Here is a 20490-nt window from a genome sequence, read left to right as displayed (position 1 = left end):
AACGCATATAATACAGAAGGGATTTCTTTATAAACAATAATTATTTTATAATTATATTATAATTATAAAATAATTTTTAATTATTCTAAGTTTTTTTTTTTTTTTTTTGTTACAACAAGCCTACTGTTATAAAGTCGTTCAGGTTGAGGACCAAAAGTCCACAATTAATTGTCACCTCCCAATATATAATGATACTAAATAATGTATATCACAATTAAAGAAAAAATAATTATTATCTATTGAAAGGTGACAACTGATTTTTAGAGGAGCTATAAAGGGCGCTAAAAATATACTTGTAAATAATAAATTAATATAAAAATATATCATAAATAAATATAAATCATGTTAATTAAAAATATACATCTCGAAAAAATTCTCAGGATTGACAAAAGCCTCGATGCATTATTTTATATTAAAATTTTTTAAATTAAAATCAAAAATCATATATCACACAAATTTTAATAAATTTATATTCAATTGGAGGACTCGCATACATATATATATATATATATATATATTATATATATATAATATATATAATATATATATATATATATATATTTATATAATGAATGTAGGCTTGAGCTATTTACTGTTTTGGAATCGAAAGCAACCTAATGAATGCAAGCATAAATAGAAAAATGAACTTATGAACATGTTGTGCATGAGACATGTCCATGCATGTCGCAGTTATATTCATGCATGTTTGTATGGCATAAAATTATGGATTACATGTTACTTTTATCATGCATGCTCATCATTTAATATAAAGCCAGTCCTTTTTTTTATCTATATTTTTTTTCTTTTTATATGACTAAAAAATTCATATGATCTAAATGAATTTCGAGATAATCTTTAAATTGAATATTTTTAAAATTAAAATCATGACCGTCTGAGCTGTACATTTGATAAGTTTATAGTTGAATCAAGCGGTTCGATGAGCACGAATCCAACAAGTCCAAGATCACATCAATTCTACATCATTAAAGTAATAAATTGCTAAAAAAATGTCCATTATCTTCATATATATATAGTCTGAAAGCAAGCAAGAAGAAAATACTCCGGATTAATGTTTTTTTTTTTTTTGGGACATTTAGGCCAATAAAGGCAAACTCACACACACAACACGCATACACATGACTCGAACCTTGGACCTCTTAGTTGGAAGCCTAAGTCTCAACCAATAGGCCAGAAGAGTTGTGTCCGATTAAATGTTTATTTGGGAGGCTAAAGATAGCTTCCAGTCAAAAAATAACTTTGGTACTTAGAAGTGCTTTAATGAAATTCATCCAAATCGAAACCTTGGGCTGTGTAGTGCTTGAGAGCTTTCTTACTACTTTTTTTATAAAAAAAATTACCAAAAGAATTTGGAAATTAAGAAAATTTTGGTACTAAAAAAATTAAAAAATCTGATAGAAAATATTTTGACTAAAAAAAGCTTTTCGAAAGTAATAAAGAATTGTCCTAAACGAACCCAAGTCTAATCACTCGATGCCAAAAAGGATCCAGAATTTCAAAGGTAATGTGAGCATCAATAATAAAATCGACTAAAAATTAATAAATAATTTATAAAATTTAATAATGTAAATCTCATTATATTAGATTATGCTTTGATTTTTTTTTTTTTTGAATTTTTTTTTAGAAAAACAACATTAATCTGAATTAAGCAAATTCCAGCCCCATAGTGTTCATTGCGCGGGCTATAAAATTCTATATGGCATGCTATAAAGATGCGGCTTTGTCGTATAAAAAAAGAGTTGAAAGCAGAGGGGGAGAGAAGAAGAGATGAAAAGTGGAAATAAAGAGAAAAATGTCAGCACAAAACGCCAAGGTGACCGGTTGAGAAAGATGTTTTAATGTCACGGGTCCGGCCCACGATGCCCTGTGCATATCATGCGGAGATTGGGCCAATTGGCATTCATATTACCTTTAAAATAATAATATCTATAATATAATCCTTTAATTTATTATTGGATAATAATATTTTTATTTTGTTGTTTATTTATTGTTTTTTTTTGTTTTTTGAGAAGAGAAAATTATATGCACAAAATTTATACTATACATTTTAGTGTGCTAAATCAGTCATTTTTATATTACACTAATCATGCAAATCTAATTATATACTTAAAAAGAATAAATGAATAAGATTTTATTTGGGACAACTTTTTTAATGTTTTTTTTAAAATATTTTTAATGAAAAAAATTGAACAAGTTTTATTTATTGAAAATGCACTTTAAAAAAGCAGCCTAAAAAATTGTCTCAAATGGCTAAAAATTGTCTCAAAAGGAGCGTAAATTCAGCATATAAAAAGTCAAAGTGTGTAGTGAGAATAACTTTTCACATTAAACACAAATGAATTTTCAGCGATTGATTTAAGCCTAAAGCCGATGCAAGCAAAGAGGCGAATAAGGGTGATAAATAGAAGCTAACATGAGCAAAAAGTGCAATGATTTTTGGCAGAAATTTTAAAAACACTATTAATAAAGATTAGATTGTTCGTTTAAAACAAGTCAACGAGTCGTAAATATAGCCCATTAGAATTAATGATTTCAATGATTATATTTACAATATTCACTTTTACTATCGATTTTTTTCTTGAAAAATATCATAGTAAGTAAAAAATGACTTGGGTTATAGATGAGAAAACAATTTTTCATTATGAACTTTTATGCATTTTTTATGTTAATTGAATAAGGCCAAGATGAGTTGTGTTTCTTGTTAAACAACATTTTTAACAATATTAGTATTATTATTATTTTATGAAGATTAAATTAAAGAATTGCTGGCAAAAAATATCCAATCACCACAACTACGTAATATCATGGCCGATATTATGAAAAAGTTAAGGTTTCCTTTATAATATGAGCTTTTTGTTTGGTGCAAAAAAGCCAAGAGGCTTCAAAATGCGTTCCAGTGAACAGCAAAAGTTTTCAGATAGTAATGGACTAATGGGGACAGCAGGGTAAAGAATATCGTCAAATTCTTTGTGGAAAACCTATCAGCATATCACAGCTTGTGTTCATTGCAATGCAAGATGAGCTGGCGGAGCTGCAATTTCTTACTTTGTCTTTATTTAGAAATAATCTTTTTTATTTTTTTTTAAACCAGCCAATTAGCTAACCATAGGATAAAGCAACACATTAATCTTTAAACTTTTATTGATATTGATCGTCATGCAAAATTATCTTAATCGCGCACGAATCTCGAGACAAAAAGCTATAGCCGGAATCTTCAAAATTAAATCCGGAGCCCTGAAGATCCGATTTCAGCGAGCTTATAGATCAAATGAGCGTCTCGGAAATACGAGCCCCAACGACAACCAAGAATCTAACCCAATCGAGCCCAAATGCAGTCCGAATCAAGGGCTCAAAAGCGCTGTGGATTAGGTTCAAAGACCTGCAATTTGGAGTTACCTAAACTGGTCTTGATTTTGACGAGCTTATACTCGAATCGAACGGCTTCGACGAACGAAACCAACGAGCCAAGATCGCGAATTCCAACATCATTAAGGCTTCAAATGCCCAACGAAACGGTGCATGATCAAAGATATCGTATTCGCGTCCATATCAAAACACTCTTAATTCACACCCTTGTCTCAACGCCTTTTATAAGGCTATTGCCACTCCAGAAAAACTATAAAACGAGCCTTCTTCTACCACAAAGGGGACTCAAGTTGAATGAGAGAGAAGAAAGAGAGGAGAAAGGGGAACAGGAGATTCTCACCTCCTCCGACCGACCGCCGGAGCTCTTACCTAGCCGCCTGAAGAGCCGGATACTCTGCGGATATTCGAGAGAACGCCAGAATTCATGGCCCAACTTCCATGGGATGCTGAAATTCTTCCCAATTTACAAGAGAGTTCCTCATGAACGCCGAACTCAGCCCAAGTGGAAGCCGGAATTCTCCTCTACCCCAAAGAACGATCGGACTCTACCCGAGGGGGGGGAGGATCGGACCTTCAACTTATCGCCATTTCTACCCGCGCCGGACTTCTACCGGTATATCGGACTTCGCTGGACGTACTATATACTGCGAAGATTGCATTTCTCTTTCCATGCAATCTGGACCTATCTACTGACCTTGTATCTCCTGATCTTCGTCGTCAGCATTACATCCGTTATCCGATCTCACGTCGCATCGACTACCGGTCCTCACGACTATAAATGTCGCCCGCCGCTACAGTCTTCCTGAACTCCGTCGCCCGTATATATGGTCCCATTGACTTATGTCGCCCGCCAACTAAGTCTTTCCGACCTCGTGCGCCTGCCGACTACAGTCCTCCTGATTTACGTCGACCACGCCCGACTTACCAGTCCTCTCGCGACAACTGACTACGGTCCTCCTAACCTTAGCCGTCGCCCGCCGATGCAGTCCTTCTAACAAAGCGAATTGTCATAGTGAGCTCTTTGGTATTTGCATCATAGTAATGTACTACATAGATGTGCATCAAGCTAAGGCCTTTTCCCAAAGAAGGGCCCATTTGTATCGACTGCAAATACTAGATAGGATTGTTCGTTCAAACTGGGCTAGGCCCCGTGTTTTTTCCCCCTTTTTATAGGGTTTTCCAACGTAAAAATCTTTGTGTGTTTTTTTGTCATAAATGGCTAAACCCTCTCTCCATTATCTGATTGCGTGCACGGATTTTCGTACAATTCTAAGAACGTTAAATACTTCTCTATCCGCTCGCGAATACTCCTTGGACCGCGAACAGATATAAAAGTTATAAACATTTACCTCTTAAATATTTGCATTCTATAACCAGAATAAGACCTTACTGAATTAAAAAAAAAAGACCTTACTCTATTCATATTAAATATTATTCTAAAAATTACGGCGAAGAAAGTCCATTTTTTAGTATTGATGTGAATACTACCAGATATCATTCTGATAGTAGAACCAGAGGGACAAACTTAAAAATAATTGGCTTGACCCATATTTGTTCATATCCGTGATGATTATACGCTTCGCTGATATGCCGGGGATCCAAGAGGGTAGTACCCCTGGCGGAATTCGACCTAACCGGTCAGGTTGCTAGATCAAGAGGCAGCACCTTTACAGGGATTTTTGCGAGCAGCGCCCCCGTAATAAATTTTAGTTGTCAGGTTATTTTGCATTCTCTTTACTATTTCTCTTTGTATTTGGTCCATCTTTTTCTAACAATGTGTTAAATTATGCTAGAAAGATTAAAAAATAGATGGAGAGAGATAAATTACCTAAAAATCATATAATAAAGATTTTTTTTTTTAAATTTTTTAATGAGGGGAGGGGGGCAATTGCCCCCGGGGCTTAAGGTGGATCTGCCCTTTGAGTAGAAGGGAGCAAATCTTTAAGAGTTGCACCTTTAAATATAAAATAAATTAATAAGCTTACTAATCTTATATCTAAAATTGTACAAGGAATTTTTATGGTAAATAAAATAGATCATCTCCTCCAAGCACAGGAACCTGATCGCTGCACAGCTTAAAAAACTAAAAATCGTAGTTTTCATATATACATACAAACATAAATACTCATCACTTTAAGTATTTATAATAATGAATAATATATGATTAATCAGTACAGACATGATGTTGAGGACCTTCAGTTTTGTTCTGTTTTGTAAAGATACGTGCTAGCTTCCAGATCATGGTCTTCTATCTCTTCTGCGCACTAAAATCTTTGCAATCATTACTCTTCTCCAGTTATAATTCTAACTGCATGGTGCAATTATCTATTCAAATGTGTAATAAATATTGTATAATTAGAACTGGATTCATCAAGATTAGTCGAAATGATTTTTTTTTTGGGTATGAATTCCAGTCTAACGATACAAAATGAATTACAGAGTTGAAATTGAACAAATAACTAGAGAAGAAATATAAAGCCCACCCTTATGATACCTGCTAGCTTATAATTAAGAGCTCCAATTAATTTCAGAGAGCGAGTAAGGCTGCCTGAAGAGGGATACCACGCCGGCTTCTTCCAGCTGCTGTGGGATCTGTAGGTTCAGAAGGTTCAGAATAGAAGCTGCAGAGCCGTTGCCGCCGCCGCCGCCGCTGCCGCTGCTGCTGCTGGATTGGAATCGCTTTGCCGAGGGAGTAATATTCTCCATGGTAGAGAAAGTCAAGTGCTTTGTCGCCGGAGAAATCGCTGAGTTTGCCCTGCAGCAAGCCGGAATTTGGCAGTCCTCGGAAGCAAGAAGCCCGTCGAAAAAGGTCTCGTCCGCGCTATCGAGCAGAGCCGTGTAGTTGGCGGTGGAGGAGTTGGTTCTCGGCTGATGAAGCTGAAGCTGGGGAGTACGATCGTGGGCGGGCGGGCCAAGCAGGCCGTGGATGCAACCATTCTCGAGCTTCTCCCGCTCAGCCGACCTTTGATGACTATTACTCTTCTTATAAATCCGGCAAAGGACCCAATCGTCCAGCCTGAGAGAAGCCTTCTTGGCGGCGGAGGAGTAATCGCCGGTGGCTACAGGGAGCCGAGCTGAAGCAGCAGAGGATTCCGCGAGGCGGTACTCGTGCATAATCCAATTAGTCTTGACGCCTTTCGGCGGCTTTCCGCCGTAGAAAACTAACGCCTTTTTCACCCCAACTTTTTGCGTTCCTCCACAGCTTAAAATAGGCTTATCGGTGCCGGTCGCCTTCCAGTATCCCGACGTCGCAGCCCGATTCGGCCGCGCGCCGTTCGGATACTTCCTGTCCCTGGGGCTGAAGAAATACCATTCCTGCTCTCCGAAATTAGCCTTCTCTGTTCGATTAATTAGCCAATCAGTCGATCAATTTATAAAGCATACAGATTCTGTAATAAATATGTACCAGGGAGTTCCCAAGGATCGAACTTGTAGAGATCGATCTCGGCGATGATGGTGACGGGGAGAGGAGCGGAGATGGCTTTCTTCTTGAGGTAGTGAACGACGAGCTCTTCGTCGGTGGGGTGGAAGCGGAAACCGGGAGGCAGCTGGGGCTGCTGGTGCGAGGCCGACGAGGAGTCGGTGCTCTCCATGGCGGACCTGAAGAAGAAATGTAAGGGATCACTGAGCTCTGCAAGCGAAGCGGGTGATCGGGATTTTATTCATAAGAAGATGAGGCCAAGGGGATTTGTGGGTGGGTCGCTAGCGGGAGATGGGAAGTGCCGAAAGCATTTGTCCGTGGATTCCGCTTTTTCAACGAACCGTTACGGGTCACCACTCGGCACGTGTGGAGCTAAACTCTCGTGCCGTTTCGCGCCTTACGTGTTGCTTGATTCCGGCGAGTTGGAGGGACCACACACGCGGCTGCGCTTGCACGTTAGCCATCAATGGGCTTGGCTGAATTCGGGTCCATCAAAAATTGATTTTGAAAAGAATTTGATGGCCCTTAGGATTTTGATTTTAATGTTGTTTGTGGAGGGGCATTAAGATTAAATATGAAAATTAAGCTTAGTTACTCTCTTTCAAGTAGTGATTCAAATTCTATAAGAGATTTAGTTTACTAGTTAGAGAGAGGAAGGGTGGTGCTAATAAAATAAGAAAAAAGGGGGAATTGTTGGATTTTTATTGACGCAATGTATTTATCAAAATTATATTGTTTCGAATTTATGTCATGTTTTTCATTCTGTATAATTTATATTACATCCAAGTATTATAGGAGAGGATGATGTGAACTTGATTGTAATTAGCTTAAGGGTTAAATATGTCTGATTAATCTAATAATTAGCCTAAGTATGTAATATAAGTCTATCCATACATGTAGTTGGGGATTACGAGGGAATGATAAATAATGTAGGTTCACCTTCATCCTTATTTTACTTCTTTTCTATCTTTTGTGAGTAATATAGCAACTTGATATGCTTTAGAAGCGAATTGAATTCTTATCTATAAAAGTTATTGTTGAGATTATTCTTCCCCGTATGCATCTTTGTTTACATTTTGTTGATTCCATTGCATTAAATTTTGTGTCATCAACTGTTTCATCAACTTATCATTTCTTTATGTTGACTCAGCAATAGATGCATTGTTGCTATTGTGAAAACATCTTTGCAAGAACTAAGAGAAGAAGGGGAACTTTAATTTTTCATCATGCATTGATACACTCCAATTTGAATTATATCTAGGCTTATACTGTATACTTAGACAATTTATTCTACTAATTAGTTGCATTTAACTACTAAGCTAATTATAATCAAGTTTACATCATTATTATAAGAGCATATTGTTCCTTCCATGAATGTTTGTATTCATTCCCCATCATTAATTCTCATTTCTAACTTCTAAGGTTCTAATTAATGAACTCCGTGACCCCTCAAAAATTTAAGATTTATATCAGAACTATTACATGGTTGACCTTCACTCATAAATTTAAGCTTTTAAGTTAAAATTTAATTTATTGAACCAAATTATGATCTCCTTATGTTCACACTCCATTTGTTATTGGAGATGTTGGTTTGATAGATATCAATGCTTTATGAGGTTCATGGCTCATATGGGCTCTTAATCGACTTCTATTTTGATTGAGCAAGAAACATGAAAGCTTCTATTTGATAGACACTACTAGTAAATATGAAATTCTCTCGTATGAGTGAAAGATTGCCCGTGCACATGAGAATCTATGTTGAATCCCATATGAGATATCTTAAGCATGAGAAAGATTTCTCATGAACATAAAAATTTATGATGAATCCCATATCAAATATCTTAAGCACATTGAAATACTAAATTATTACCTTTTAGGTTGAAAATAAATTTGTTTAGTAACTAATTGAACCTAAACTTTGATCTTTTTTTTTATCATAATCCTACAAATGTATTAAATATTAATATTTAATCACAGACGCACTTAAGCACACAAATAATGGCTGAAACACCACAGGAAAATTAACATGATCAAACACAAATCTCGATGTAAATTGAAATGAAAAACTTTCCAAATTCAACTCTAAATTATTCAAACTTTGTTTTGATAAACATACAATCAAACTAATTGGCTCGATGAAACAAAACTAGCAACACAAAAGTGATCCAATTTGAGTTTAAATAACGTCAAATCAAGCACTTAAGGCATAATAGATTTGTTGTGACCTTAACTCATTTATATGTTAGTTATATGATCACTTAATTTCGATATCTTTAAGGCATTTAAATTTTAAAAGACTAATCATTGTTCAAGTGAATCAATACATGCCATTTGATGGAATGTTTAAGATTTTGTACTATATTTATAGGACATATTTTGTTGTAATAAATAAATCCTTCTATAATTATATGCATTATTTAACTCTTAAATATTTGAATTCTATAATCTGAATAAGATCTTACTGTATTCATATTAAATATTATTCTAAAAATTACAGCAAAGTAAGGCGGTCCATTTTTTAGTATTGATGTTAATACAGCCATATATGATTCTGTTAGTAGAACCAGGTAGCGATTATTGTATGCTTCGCTGATATATCGAGAGTCCAAGAGGGCAGCGTCCCCTGGCGGGGTTCGACCTGACAGGTCATGTCGCTGGGTCAAGAGGAAAAACAAATTTTAATTGTAAAAATATTTTTTATTCTTTTACTATTTCTCTTTGTAAAATTTACTAACTCTACCCCAAATTTACCCAAAAAAAAAAAAAATTTACTAACTCTATAGCTGCGAATATACGGGAGCAAAAGCGGAATCCACGGAAAAATACTTTCGGCACTTCCAATATCCCGCTAGCGACCCCCAAATCTCCTTTGGCCTCATCTTCTTATGAATAAAATCCCGAACACCCGCTTCGCTTGCTGAGCTCAGTCATCCCTTACATTTCTTCTTCAGGTCCGCCATGGAGAGCACCGACTCCTCGTCGGCCTCGCACCAGCAACCTCACCTGCCTCCCGGTTTCCGCTTCCACCCCACCGACGAAGAGCTCGTCGTTCACTACCTCAAGAAGAAATCCATCTCCGGTCCTCTCCCCGTCACCATCATCGCTGAGATCGATCTCTACAAGTTCGATCCTTGGGAACTCCCTGGTACTTATTTATTACAGAATCTGTATGCTTTATAAATTGATTTAATTGTCAAATTAGACGACTCAATAAAATGAACCTAATTATATTAAAGGTAATCCAATCTAAGCTCAAATTAACTCAAATTATGTGTTTTGAAACATATTAATAAATTTTGCGATAATAATTCAATGACCGAAGATCTCCAATTTTTTTTGGCTTGGTTATAATCAAATCGAGCGTCTCAAAGAGACGAAACTAACGAGCCAAAAATCATTTGGTTCCAAGATTTTTAAGGCACTTGAATGCAGAATAAACAGGTTATGATCAAATGAATAAATATGATCATCAGAGTTTTTTTATCTTCTCCACAACTCATTTATCATAAATACTTTTCCGTATGCATAAATAATTAGGAAACACATTTTATATATTCATAATTTATACATTTGGCTGAGTATTTTTAATACTCAGCTCATCTTGCACTACTAATAAAGTAGGCTTTCGTAGCACTTTTTAGGACCTACTGCAATGGTTTAATAACCGTGGAAAATCCGTTATATTTGAGTTCGCTGGAGAAGCTTTAGCAACAATTTTAGGAGTGTTGATGTAGGACGAAGGCATTAGCAGCTCTTTTAGAAAATGTTAAAACCGTTGCAAAACGATAGAATAGATTAAAAAATATATAATACAAAAAAAAAAGTGTTCAAATTAATTGGTCTGTTAAGCGTGGGTTTTCGTTATTAACTAAGATGTTTTGGGTTTGAATTTTATCTATGTGATGTATAAGTGAATTTGACTTTATGACTCGAATGTCCTAAATTCTTATATATATATATATATATTGGAGGGACCACACGCGGCTGCGATTGCATGTTAGCTATCAATGGGCTTGGCTGAATTCGGGTCCATCAAAAATGATTTTGAAAAGAATATAATAATCCTTGGGATTTTGATTTTAATGTTGTTTGTGGAGGGGCATTAAGATTAAATATGAAAATTAGGTTTAGGTACTCTTTTTTTAAGTAGTGATTCAAATTCTATAAAAGATTTAGGCTTTCTTTGGGGTAGCTTTTTTATTGCTTTTTTTAACAAAAAATTTAATTTTTGTACTAAAAGTTGCTTTAAAAAGAGATAAAAAAATCTCTCTCAAATGAAGCCTTAGTTGACTAATTAGAGAGAGAAAAATTGCTCCTAATTAAATAAGAAAAAAATAGGGAAATGTTGAAATTTTTATTGACGCAATGTATTGACCAAAATTATATTGTTATATACTTATGTCATGTTTTCATTCTCTAGAATTTATGTTACATCCCAGTATTTATAGATGACAATGATGTGAACTTGATTGTAATTAGCTTAAGTGTTAAATATGTTGGATTAATATAATTATTAGTCTAAGTATGTAATGTAAGCCTATCAATACATTTAGATGGGGATTACAAGGGAATGATGAATAATGTATGTTCACCTTCATCGGAGTAATATAGCAACTTGATATGATTTATATACGAATTGAATTCATCTCCATTGATGCTCTTGTTGAGATGTCTCCTCCCAATATTCTTTTTTCTGTTTATATTTCATTGATTCCATTCCATTAAATTTTGCGTCATCAACAATTTCATCGACTTATCATTTCTTTTTGTTGACTTAGCAATAGATGGATTGTTGCTAATGTGAACACATCTTTGCATGAATTAAGAGAAGAAGGGTAACTTTAATTATTCATCATGTTTTGATACTCTCTAATTTGGAGTATTTCTAGGCTTATAATGTATACTTAGGCAATTTATTCTGCTAATTAGTTGCATTTAACTACTAAGCTAATTATAATCAAATTTACATCATTATTATAAGAGCATATTGTTCCTTCCCTGAATGTTTGTATGCATTCCCCATCATTAATTCTCATTTCTAACTTTTAAGGTACTAATGAACTTCGTGTCAGAACTATTAGATTGTTGACCTTCACTCATACATTTAAGCTTTTAGGTTAAAATTTAGTTTATCGAACCAAATTATAATGCCCTTTTGTTCACATTCCATTTGTCTTTGGAGATGTTAGTTTGATAGGTATCAATGCTTTATGAGGTTCATGGCTCATATGGGCTCTTAATCGACTTCTACTTTGATTGAGAAAGAAACTTGAAAGCTTCTATTTGATAGACACTTCTAGTAAATATGGAATGCTCTCATATGAGAGAAAGATATCCCATGCACATGAGAATCAAGTTGAATCCCATATGAGATATCTTAAACAAGAGTAAGATTTCCCATAAACATGAAAATTTATGTTGAATCCCATATCAAATATCTTAAGAACATTGAAATATTAAATTATTAACTTTTAAGTTGAAAATAAATTTGTTCACAAACTAATTTAACCCAAAATTTGATCCTTTTTTATCATGGTCCTACAAATGTATTAAATATAAATATTTAATCACATACGCACTTAAGCACACAATTAATGACTAAAACATCATAGAAAAATTAACATGATCGGGCACAAATCTCGATGTAAATTGAAATGAAAAACTTTCAAAATTCAACTCTAAATTATTCCAACTTTGTTTTGATAAACATACATTCAAACTAATTGGCTCGATGAAACAAAACTAGCAACACAAAAGTTATTCAATTTGAGTCCAAATAACTCCAAATCAAGCACTTAAGGCATAATAGATTTATTGTGACCTTAAATCATTTATATGTTAGTTATATGATCACTTAATTTCAATATCTTTAAGGAATTTAAATTTTAAAGACTAATCTTTGTTCAAGTGAATCAACACAGACCATCCGATGAATTTTTCAAGATTTTGGCTATATTTATAGGACACACCTCTCTTAAAATTTATTAATAAACCACTTCTTCCAACATTAGGAGGTCCTTAACTTGAGATTGAAAAGAGCTAAGAAGCTTGAAGAATCATGAACACCACTGCCATCAAACCACCACCTGATCGTCTTTAGACCACAATTGCTTGATCACCTCCATTGGACCACCGCCCAACTACCATTGTTGGGTTGTTGCTTGATGGCTATCACCAGACCATCGCTCGACCATCACAATTAGTCCTCACCCAATTACTATTGTTGGACAACCATCTAAATACCACAATTATACTTTTGCTTGATCATCATTGTCAAACTACCATCATTATTGGTCCGCTTCCATTAGATCACCGCTACCCAACCACTATTATCTAACTGTTAATGCTACACCTTTCTTGTTATAGCAACACCATCACCAGAACCCCATCATTGGACCAACGCACGTTCAAACCTCACTACCATACTTCATAACCTAGTGTTCATCATCGAAGTACCTCCATCATATACATGTAATTGCCAGACCATCATCGCTCGACATCTGGCCCTTTGCAGCTCAATCATCGTTGTCGGATTGCCGCCGCATTACCTACATTGTCAAACCATCGATGCTCAGCCATTATAGTCACACAGTCATTGCTCGGCCACTATCATGGATTACCGCCATTCGATCACCATCATCATGTCATCATCACTCAATCCCAATCATCTGAATAACTCTCATTCCTTACCGTCTCTGTAATATTTTTCACCAACAACTCATACTTTCATAATCCTGAATTCTCTTATTTTTTATGCAGATAAATAGTTATAAACAATGCTTACTTAGTAGAATTATTTATGCAAGGCTTGACCTAATAGTTTTTTTTATTTCTCAAATATCATATATTTTTAATCTCTTATTTTTAAGAGAAATATGATCTAATCTCACTACTTTAATGTAGCATGATAAAAAATATTATAGTGCTTGCAAGAACTACTAACATACAAGCATGAGAAAGAAAGGAAGCTCTAACCCTTGATCTTTGGAGTCTATTTATATCTAGTTTAACTTATATAAATTAGTTGCCTCCCACTATGTTAATTTGTTCCTAGGTTAGATTATAGCCTCTCAAATGTCTACTAAGGCCCACTAGCACTTTAAGCAATGACACCCTTACTGTCAACTTCCTTCATTGAAATGTCTGTTCTATTCAATCATTAGTGGAATGATTCTTAATTTATTTTTAATTTATTTTATATACATAAAAAATTGACATATTTTAAAACAATTTTTTACTGCGTTTTAAATTATTTAAAATTTTTACTAAAAATTATTTAAAAAACTGTAAGAAAGATATTCCAAATAAAACCATAATCTCATTATTTTAATTTATTTTATATACATAAAATAAATTTGTCTAATTATATGAAAAAAGAGTACCGAAATTATCTTAAAATCGCTGGCATTCCTTACCACTAATACACCAACGAACAAAATAAAGTAATTAAGTCGCATTGAATAAGAAATTTGGCTAAAATTTTCAGCTACTTTGTTCGTACAAAATGGAGAAATTATTCTGTGCGAAGGCCGGATGCAGAACGTCATCCGGAGACCAACCAGAATGCGCCACATTAGCGATACCGAGCAGCACCGAATAGTATCGAGCCGTAGTACCGAGCGAAGGAGCGATGTGACACATTCTGATTGATCTCCGAATTATGTTAGGCGTATGCACAGAATAATTAATCGATTCTGATATTATCGTATGATGGACCTAACGACATGCCAATTAAAACTGCTTGCACCGTAAGCAGACCACCTGAAATGAAAATTAATAACTTGAACAATCTTCTTCCAATTCCTGCATAAAATTTCCTCAAAGCCAAAGTTTTTATTTTTATTTTAATTCATTTTTAATATTTTTCACATCACTCATGAGGTGGGCTAACTGGGATTTTTTGTTTTATTTTTTCCAATCAGTTGAAGTTTGGTGTGGTCACCTTGTCGGGTTCAAATTAAGGATCATGAATATGGTTTTTACATTACCTAGGTTTAAATTTTATTGTTTTTTGTTTCTATAGTTTAAGTGAGATGTGCAGCACACTTTGGGCAAAAAAATTAATTTAGGAATCTTAAAAAATGATCCAACTTGGTTATGATCTGAAAAATTAAAGTTTTGGGTTGACTTGATCATTAAACGGTTCAGATTTGCATTTGAAATTCAAGTTAGACTCAATCAAAGCCAGACAATTTTATAAACTTGTCAAAATGATGGATCCGAAGCTGACCTGCTAGGAACCCAAATGACATGAACTCATCCCGATAACCAATTTTGATTATTTTTTTTAATAGCTAGTCAATTATAGACTTTATTTAAATTGATAAAAGGTAAGGATATTATATGAACATATAAAAGTGACACATCATCAAAAAATTTTCTTGATCGAGCACAAATTTCGAGGCAAAATAAAATTGGAAAATTTTAAAATTAAAATTGGGACCATCCAAACTCCGATTTCAGCAAACTTGCAGTTAATCTGAAAGTCTCGGAAATACGAACCCAACAACACCAAATTCGACTCAATCCGAGCCTAAATGGGTCCAAATCAAGGACCTGAAGCGCTATTGGAAGGTTGAAACCACAATTTGGATTACCAAATAATTTCCAAATGTGATATGCTTATAGTCGAATCAAGCGGCTTGATGAGACGAATCTAACGAGCCCATGATCACGAAATTCCGACATGATTAAGACCTTCAAATGTATAAAGAACGGTTCACGATCAATGGATTTAGCATCGGCCATCCATCCAAACAACTCCACATTTACCCTTGATCTTCCTCCTATTTACGGGCTATGCCACTCTCAGAAATCTATAAATAGACCCCTCTTTTCTCTTGAAAGGTGGCCCCAAAGCCAAAGGAATCAGGAGATATATCGGAGATCGCTCTTGCCACCTTCCTACTCGACGATCGCCAGAGTTCCGACGAACCACCGCATGAAGCCAGAGTTCCGCGCAACCACCACTTGAGGCTTGGAGTTTCGCCGGACCACCACTTGAGGCCCAGAGTTCCGCCGAACCACTATTTGGGCCCCAAAGTTTCGCTAGACCACCACCTAACACTGGAGTTCCGCCGGACCACCACTTGAGGCCCGGAGTTTCGTTGGACCACCACCTGACGCCCGAGTTTCACCAAACCACCACGTGAGGCCCGGAGTTTCACCGGACCACCACCTGACGCCGGAGTTCCGTCAGACCACCACTTGAGGCCTGAAGTTTCACTGGACCACCATTTGGCGCTGGAGTTCCACCGGATAATCTCTTGAGGCTTGGAGTTCTGCCAGACCACCACTTGAGGCTCGAAGTTTCGCCAGCCCACCACCTGACGTTGGAGTTCTACCAGACCATCACTTGAGGCCCGGAGTTCCTCCAAAACACCACTTGAGTCCCGGAGTTTTGCAGGACCACTCCCTTACGCCGGAGTTCTGCCAGACCACCACTTGAGGTTCGGAGTTCCGCTAGACCACCACTTGATGCCCGGAGTTCCGCCAGACCACCACTTGAAGCCCAGAGTTTCCCCGGACCACTACATAATGTCAGACTTCTATCAAACCACCGTTGGACTACCAACAGAAGCCCCAACTTCCAAATAACATTGAACTTCCACCTGACCACTAAGTGACGCCGAACTTTCATCTACCCCCAACTTCAACCATACGATTGACACTTGTAATCAAATCGCTCTCGAGGGCGAATCAATCAACTATAGTCTACTCAAACATTAGTGAAATCATTTCAACTGGGCAAGACCCCGTGATTTTTTTCTTTCTAGGATTTTTCATATAAACAATCTTGTGTTCTCTATGTCTGAGCAGGATATCCGTACAATAATTAGACACAATATTATAACTCTATCGCCACTTATATTCTAGCCAGAAACAAAAATATTTTATGAAAAAAAATAAACATGCCATATTGAGGTCAACCCAATCCAACCCGATTAATAAAAAGACTAAAAATTTGAACCCAAATCATGGTCGTATATTAAATGGGTTAGCCCCCATGGTAGGCTCCATATCTCGCTTAAACGATGAAAAAAATAAAAATAAAGATATTTAAATCTCCGTAATGTAAATCATATTCATAACTCTTAAATCTTAAATCGAATCGTCAATGTGATCCCAACAATTTTCAACTATTTAAAAAATAAAAATAAAAATATTAAAAATAAATAAAATAAAAATAAAAACTTTGGCATTGAGGATATTTTATGCAAGAATTGGAAGAGAAATCTTCAAATTATTAATTTTAATTTCAGGTGGTCTGATAATGGTGCTAGCGGCTATGTACCAAAATTCAAAACATTAATTGGCTTGTCGTTGGGTCCACCATATGTTAATATCAGAGTCATTTTCTATGGACAAATTAGCTGAAAATTTCAGCCAATTTTCTTATTGAATGCGACAGAATTATTTTATTTTGTTCATTTGCGCATTAATGGCAATCAATTAGTTCATCTTCTTAATTACAAATTTAATTAAGCAGTTTTAAATTTATTCATCTTCTTAAGAAAAAAAGTATTGATTAATATATGTGAGAGTATTTGATTTTATGTAATAATACCAAATTTATCAATGAGATTTAGTTTTGATGAATGGATTTAAAATAATCTTACTTCATCAAAATAAAAAATTATATTCATAATTAGAAAGAGCTCGAATCCGTCAAGAAAAATTTTAATTCTTTCTAGTGCATAGTTTCTGGCTAATATGCAGTATTATGATATGTGGTTGGATATGAACTGAGGATTTCGTGAAGTTTGTCGTTCATATGTGTATTATATGCCACATGGGACATTTGAGCAAAACATAAGAGTGAGTTACTCCTATTGATACGTCCTTAAAAATTGCTTTGATCGAGCACGAATCTTGAGACATATTCAAGTTGGAAATTTTCAAAATTAAATTTGGGATCATATGAATTCCAATTTCAGCAAACTTATAGTCAAACTGAACATCTCAAAGAGACGAACCAAACAACACAAAAATTGGTCCAGCCCAAGCCCAAATGGGTCCGAATCGGGGGCTTGAACCACATTTGGAAGGGTCAAAGTATAATTTGGACAATAAAATGATATCCAAATATGACATGCTTATAGTTAAATTGAGCGGCTCGGCGAGCCAAATCCAATGAGCCTAAGCTCTTTGAATTCTGATATCGTTAAGGCACTTAAACAGTTGAAAAACTTTCTACGATCGGAAGAATCAATACGAGCCATCCTACGGAGCACTCCGAACCAGCCCCAGATCTTCTCTAAATTTACGGGGTGTGCCACTCATGAAAATCTATAAATAGACCCCCACTCTCTACATGAGAGGGGCCTTTAGCCAGAGATTCGAGAGAGATTTGAAGCTTCAAGAGCTCTAGCACCACCTTCGCCCGGTCGTCGACCACTGTCGGACTTCAACCCGGCCATAGTCGGAACACCTCTCGGCCGCCGACCGCCGCCGGACTTCAGCCTAACAAACGTTAGATCGCCGTCAAACCTTCACCCATCCTCCGACTACTGCCAGACTTCAGCCTGACCATCGATGGACCATCGCCAGACCTTTGCCCGACCATCGTACGTCGGACCACCGCTCAGCCGCCGACCACCTCTAGGCCTCCGCTCAGTTGCCGCCGGTCTTCAGCCCAACCATCGTCGGACCACCGCCCGGCAGACGACCGCTTCCAGACTTTCGCTCAGTCGCCGACCGCCGCTGGACTTTAGCCCGACCATCGTCGGACCATTGCCCTGCCCTACCGCAACCGGACCTTTGCCCGGCCGACGACTACCGTCAAACTTTAGCTTGACCTTAGTCGAGCTACTGCCCGGTCGCCATCCACTACTGACCTTCGCCCAGCCGCCGATCGTCGTCGGACTTCAGCTCGACCATGGTTGGACCACTGCCCGGCCGCTGACCACGGTCGGACTTTAACCCGACCATCGACAGACCATTACCCGGCCGTTGACCGCAGCAGGACTTCAGCCTGACCATCGTCGGACCATCGCCTGGCCGCCGTCCGCCTACGGACTTTAACCTGGCCATCGTCGGACCACCGCCCGGCCGCCGACCGCCGCCAGACCTTCCCCTAGCCGATGACCGCCATCGGACCTTCGCCCGGCCGATGAACACCTCTAGACTTTAGCCTGACCTTAGCCGGATTACCGCTCGGCCTCAGTATGCCATCCACAATTGGACCTTCGTCGGATTGTTCGTTGTTAGTTGAACTTTTGCACAAAAGCTGTCGAACTCCTGTCCGACCGTCATCAAACTTTTGACTAGCTCTCCAAATTACTGTAATCTGACCACCTCTAAATCGAGGGATGAGTCAACCCTTGTAATTCACTCAAGTTTAGTGGAATGTTTTCACCTGGGCAAGGGCCCGTGATTTTTCCCTCTTATGGCTTTTCATAGAAAAAAGATATGGTGTTTTTCTTCTCTTTTTCTGCTTGCGTACTAGATCTTCGTACAAAAACTTTATTTTTCTCTTCCGTCATGAATATTTCTGGATGCAACAGTTTGGCGCCGTATGTGGGAACGTTGTTCCCGACTGGGGTGCAAATTTTGCTCCAACCACAAAAGGTCGTTCGTGTCAACATACTGTCATCAGCTATTGCTGCATCAATTTCATGGAAATTAAATATGGACTGGGGATTTAACTTTGACTACAGTCGTGGTAAAAATGATTCATCCAAATCTTCCAATATCTAAGATGATATTTTTGGATTATAAAGCTTCTAACACATGTAACGATGCTTCCAATAAATTATACAGTCCCTACCCGGACTTCCACTCCTTGGGCATGGTCTTAATCTCGACCTCAAAAAGACAGTAACAGTCTAATGATAGATAATTATTCATCTTTGATTTGGGATACACACGGCATTCGCCCCCTCCCAATCAAGACAAAATTGATCCAGGGAGATTTAATCCGACCTCTTTCACACAGGTTAACATCATCAAGCTAAGGCTATGACATACAACCTCGGATAGGTCTTACATTATCGGTGGATTCTCTTAACCTCTTCCATACAGGTTAAAGTCATTGAGTAAGGCTCTGACATACAATCTCGGATAGGTCTTACATCTTTGGTGGATTGTCTCGATCTCTTCCATACAGATTAAAGTCATTCGAGCAAGGCTTTGACATACAACCTCGGATAGGTCTTACATCATTGATGGATTATCTCGATCTCTTCCATACATGTTAAAGTCATCGAGTAAGGCTCTGACATACAACCTCAAATATGTCTTACATCATTGATAGATTCTCTTGACCTCTTCCATACATGTTAAAGTCATCGAGCAAGACTTTGACATACAATCTCAGATAGGTCATACATCTTTAGTGGATTCTCTCGACCTCTTCCATAAAGATTAATGTCATCGAGCAGCGCTTTGATATAGAACCTTGAATAGGTCATATATCCTTGGTGGATTCGCTCGACCTTTTCCACATAGGTTAACATCATCGAATAGCGCTCTGTGCTCTGACATACAACCTCGGATATGTCATACATCCTTGGTGGATTCTCTCGATCTCTTCCACACAGGTTAACATCAATCTCCTACACCTATAAACCATTTGAGAAGCTGGCATCGGCTCAACCACTTCACTAGTAGAAGGAACAACACCTAGAGTATCTAGCGGCCAACAGCCTAGAGGGGCATACATAAGGAATAGATAGTGCTTGAAA

General features: G+C 36.9%; 1 protein-coding gene across 2 annotated transcripts; it reads right to left on the bottom strand.

Moving 5' to 3' along the window:
- Positions 1-5432: 5432 nt before the first annotated feature.
- LOC110095790 (NAC domain-containing protein 10) lies at positions 5433-7101 on the bottom strand. 2 transcript variants are annotated; one of them, XM_028694097.1, is made up of 3 exons: positions 6791-7101; positions 5879-6722; positions 5433-5692 (listed from the first exon to the last, which is right to left on the bottom strand). In XM_028694097.1, the coding sequence occupies exons 1-2, from the start codon at positions 6975-6977 to the stop codon at positions 5893-5895; spliced, it is 1017 nt and encodes a 338-aa protein (XP_028549930.1). In that variant the 5' UTR covers positions 6978-7101; the 3' UTR covers positions 5433-5692; positions 5879-5892. The 2 variants fall into 2 exon arrangements, with proteins under 2 accessions (XP_028549930.1, XP_020677126.1); XM_020821467.2 differs by having other exon boundaries at positions 5433-6722.
- Positions 7102-20490: the final 13389 nt, after the last annotated feature.

The sequence above is a fragment of the Dendrobium catenatum genome, unplaced genomic scaffold (genome assembly GCF_001605985.2).
Source record: "Dendrobium catenatum unplaced genomic scaffold, ASM160598v2 fragScaff_scaffold_390, whole genome shotgun sequence".
NCBI classification, from domain to species: domain Eukaryota; kingdom Viridiplantae; phylum Streptophyta; class Magnoliopsida; order Asparagales; family Orchidaceae; genus Dendrobium; species Dendrobium catenatum.
This window is presented reverse-complemented; position numbering and strand designations above follow the sequence as displayed.

Bases quoted from the DNA above. Each gene is read 5' to 3' on its own strand.
- LOC110095790 (XM_020821467.2), bottom strand. From the start codon at position 6,977: ATGGAGAGCACCGACTCCTCGTCGGCCTCGCACCAGCAGCCCCAGCTG. The intron at 6,723-6,790 runs GTACATATTTAT...TTAATCGAACAG, and splicing joins CGATCCTTGGGAACTCCCTG to AGAAGGCTAATTTCGGAGAG.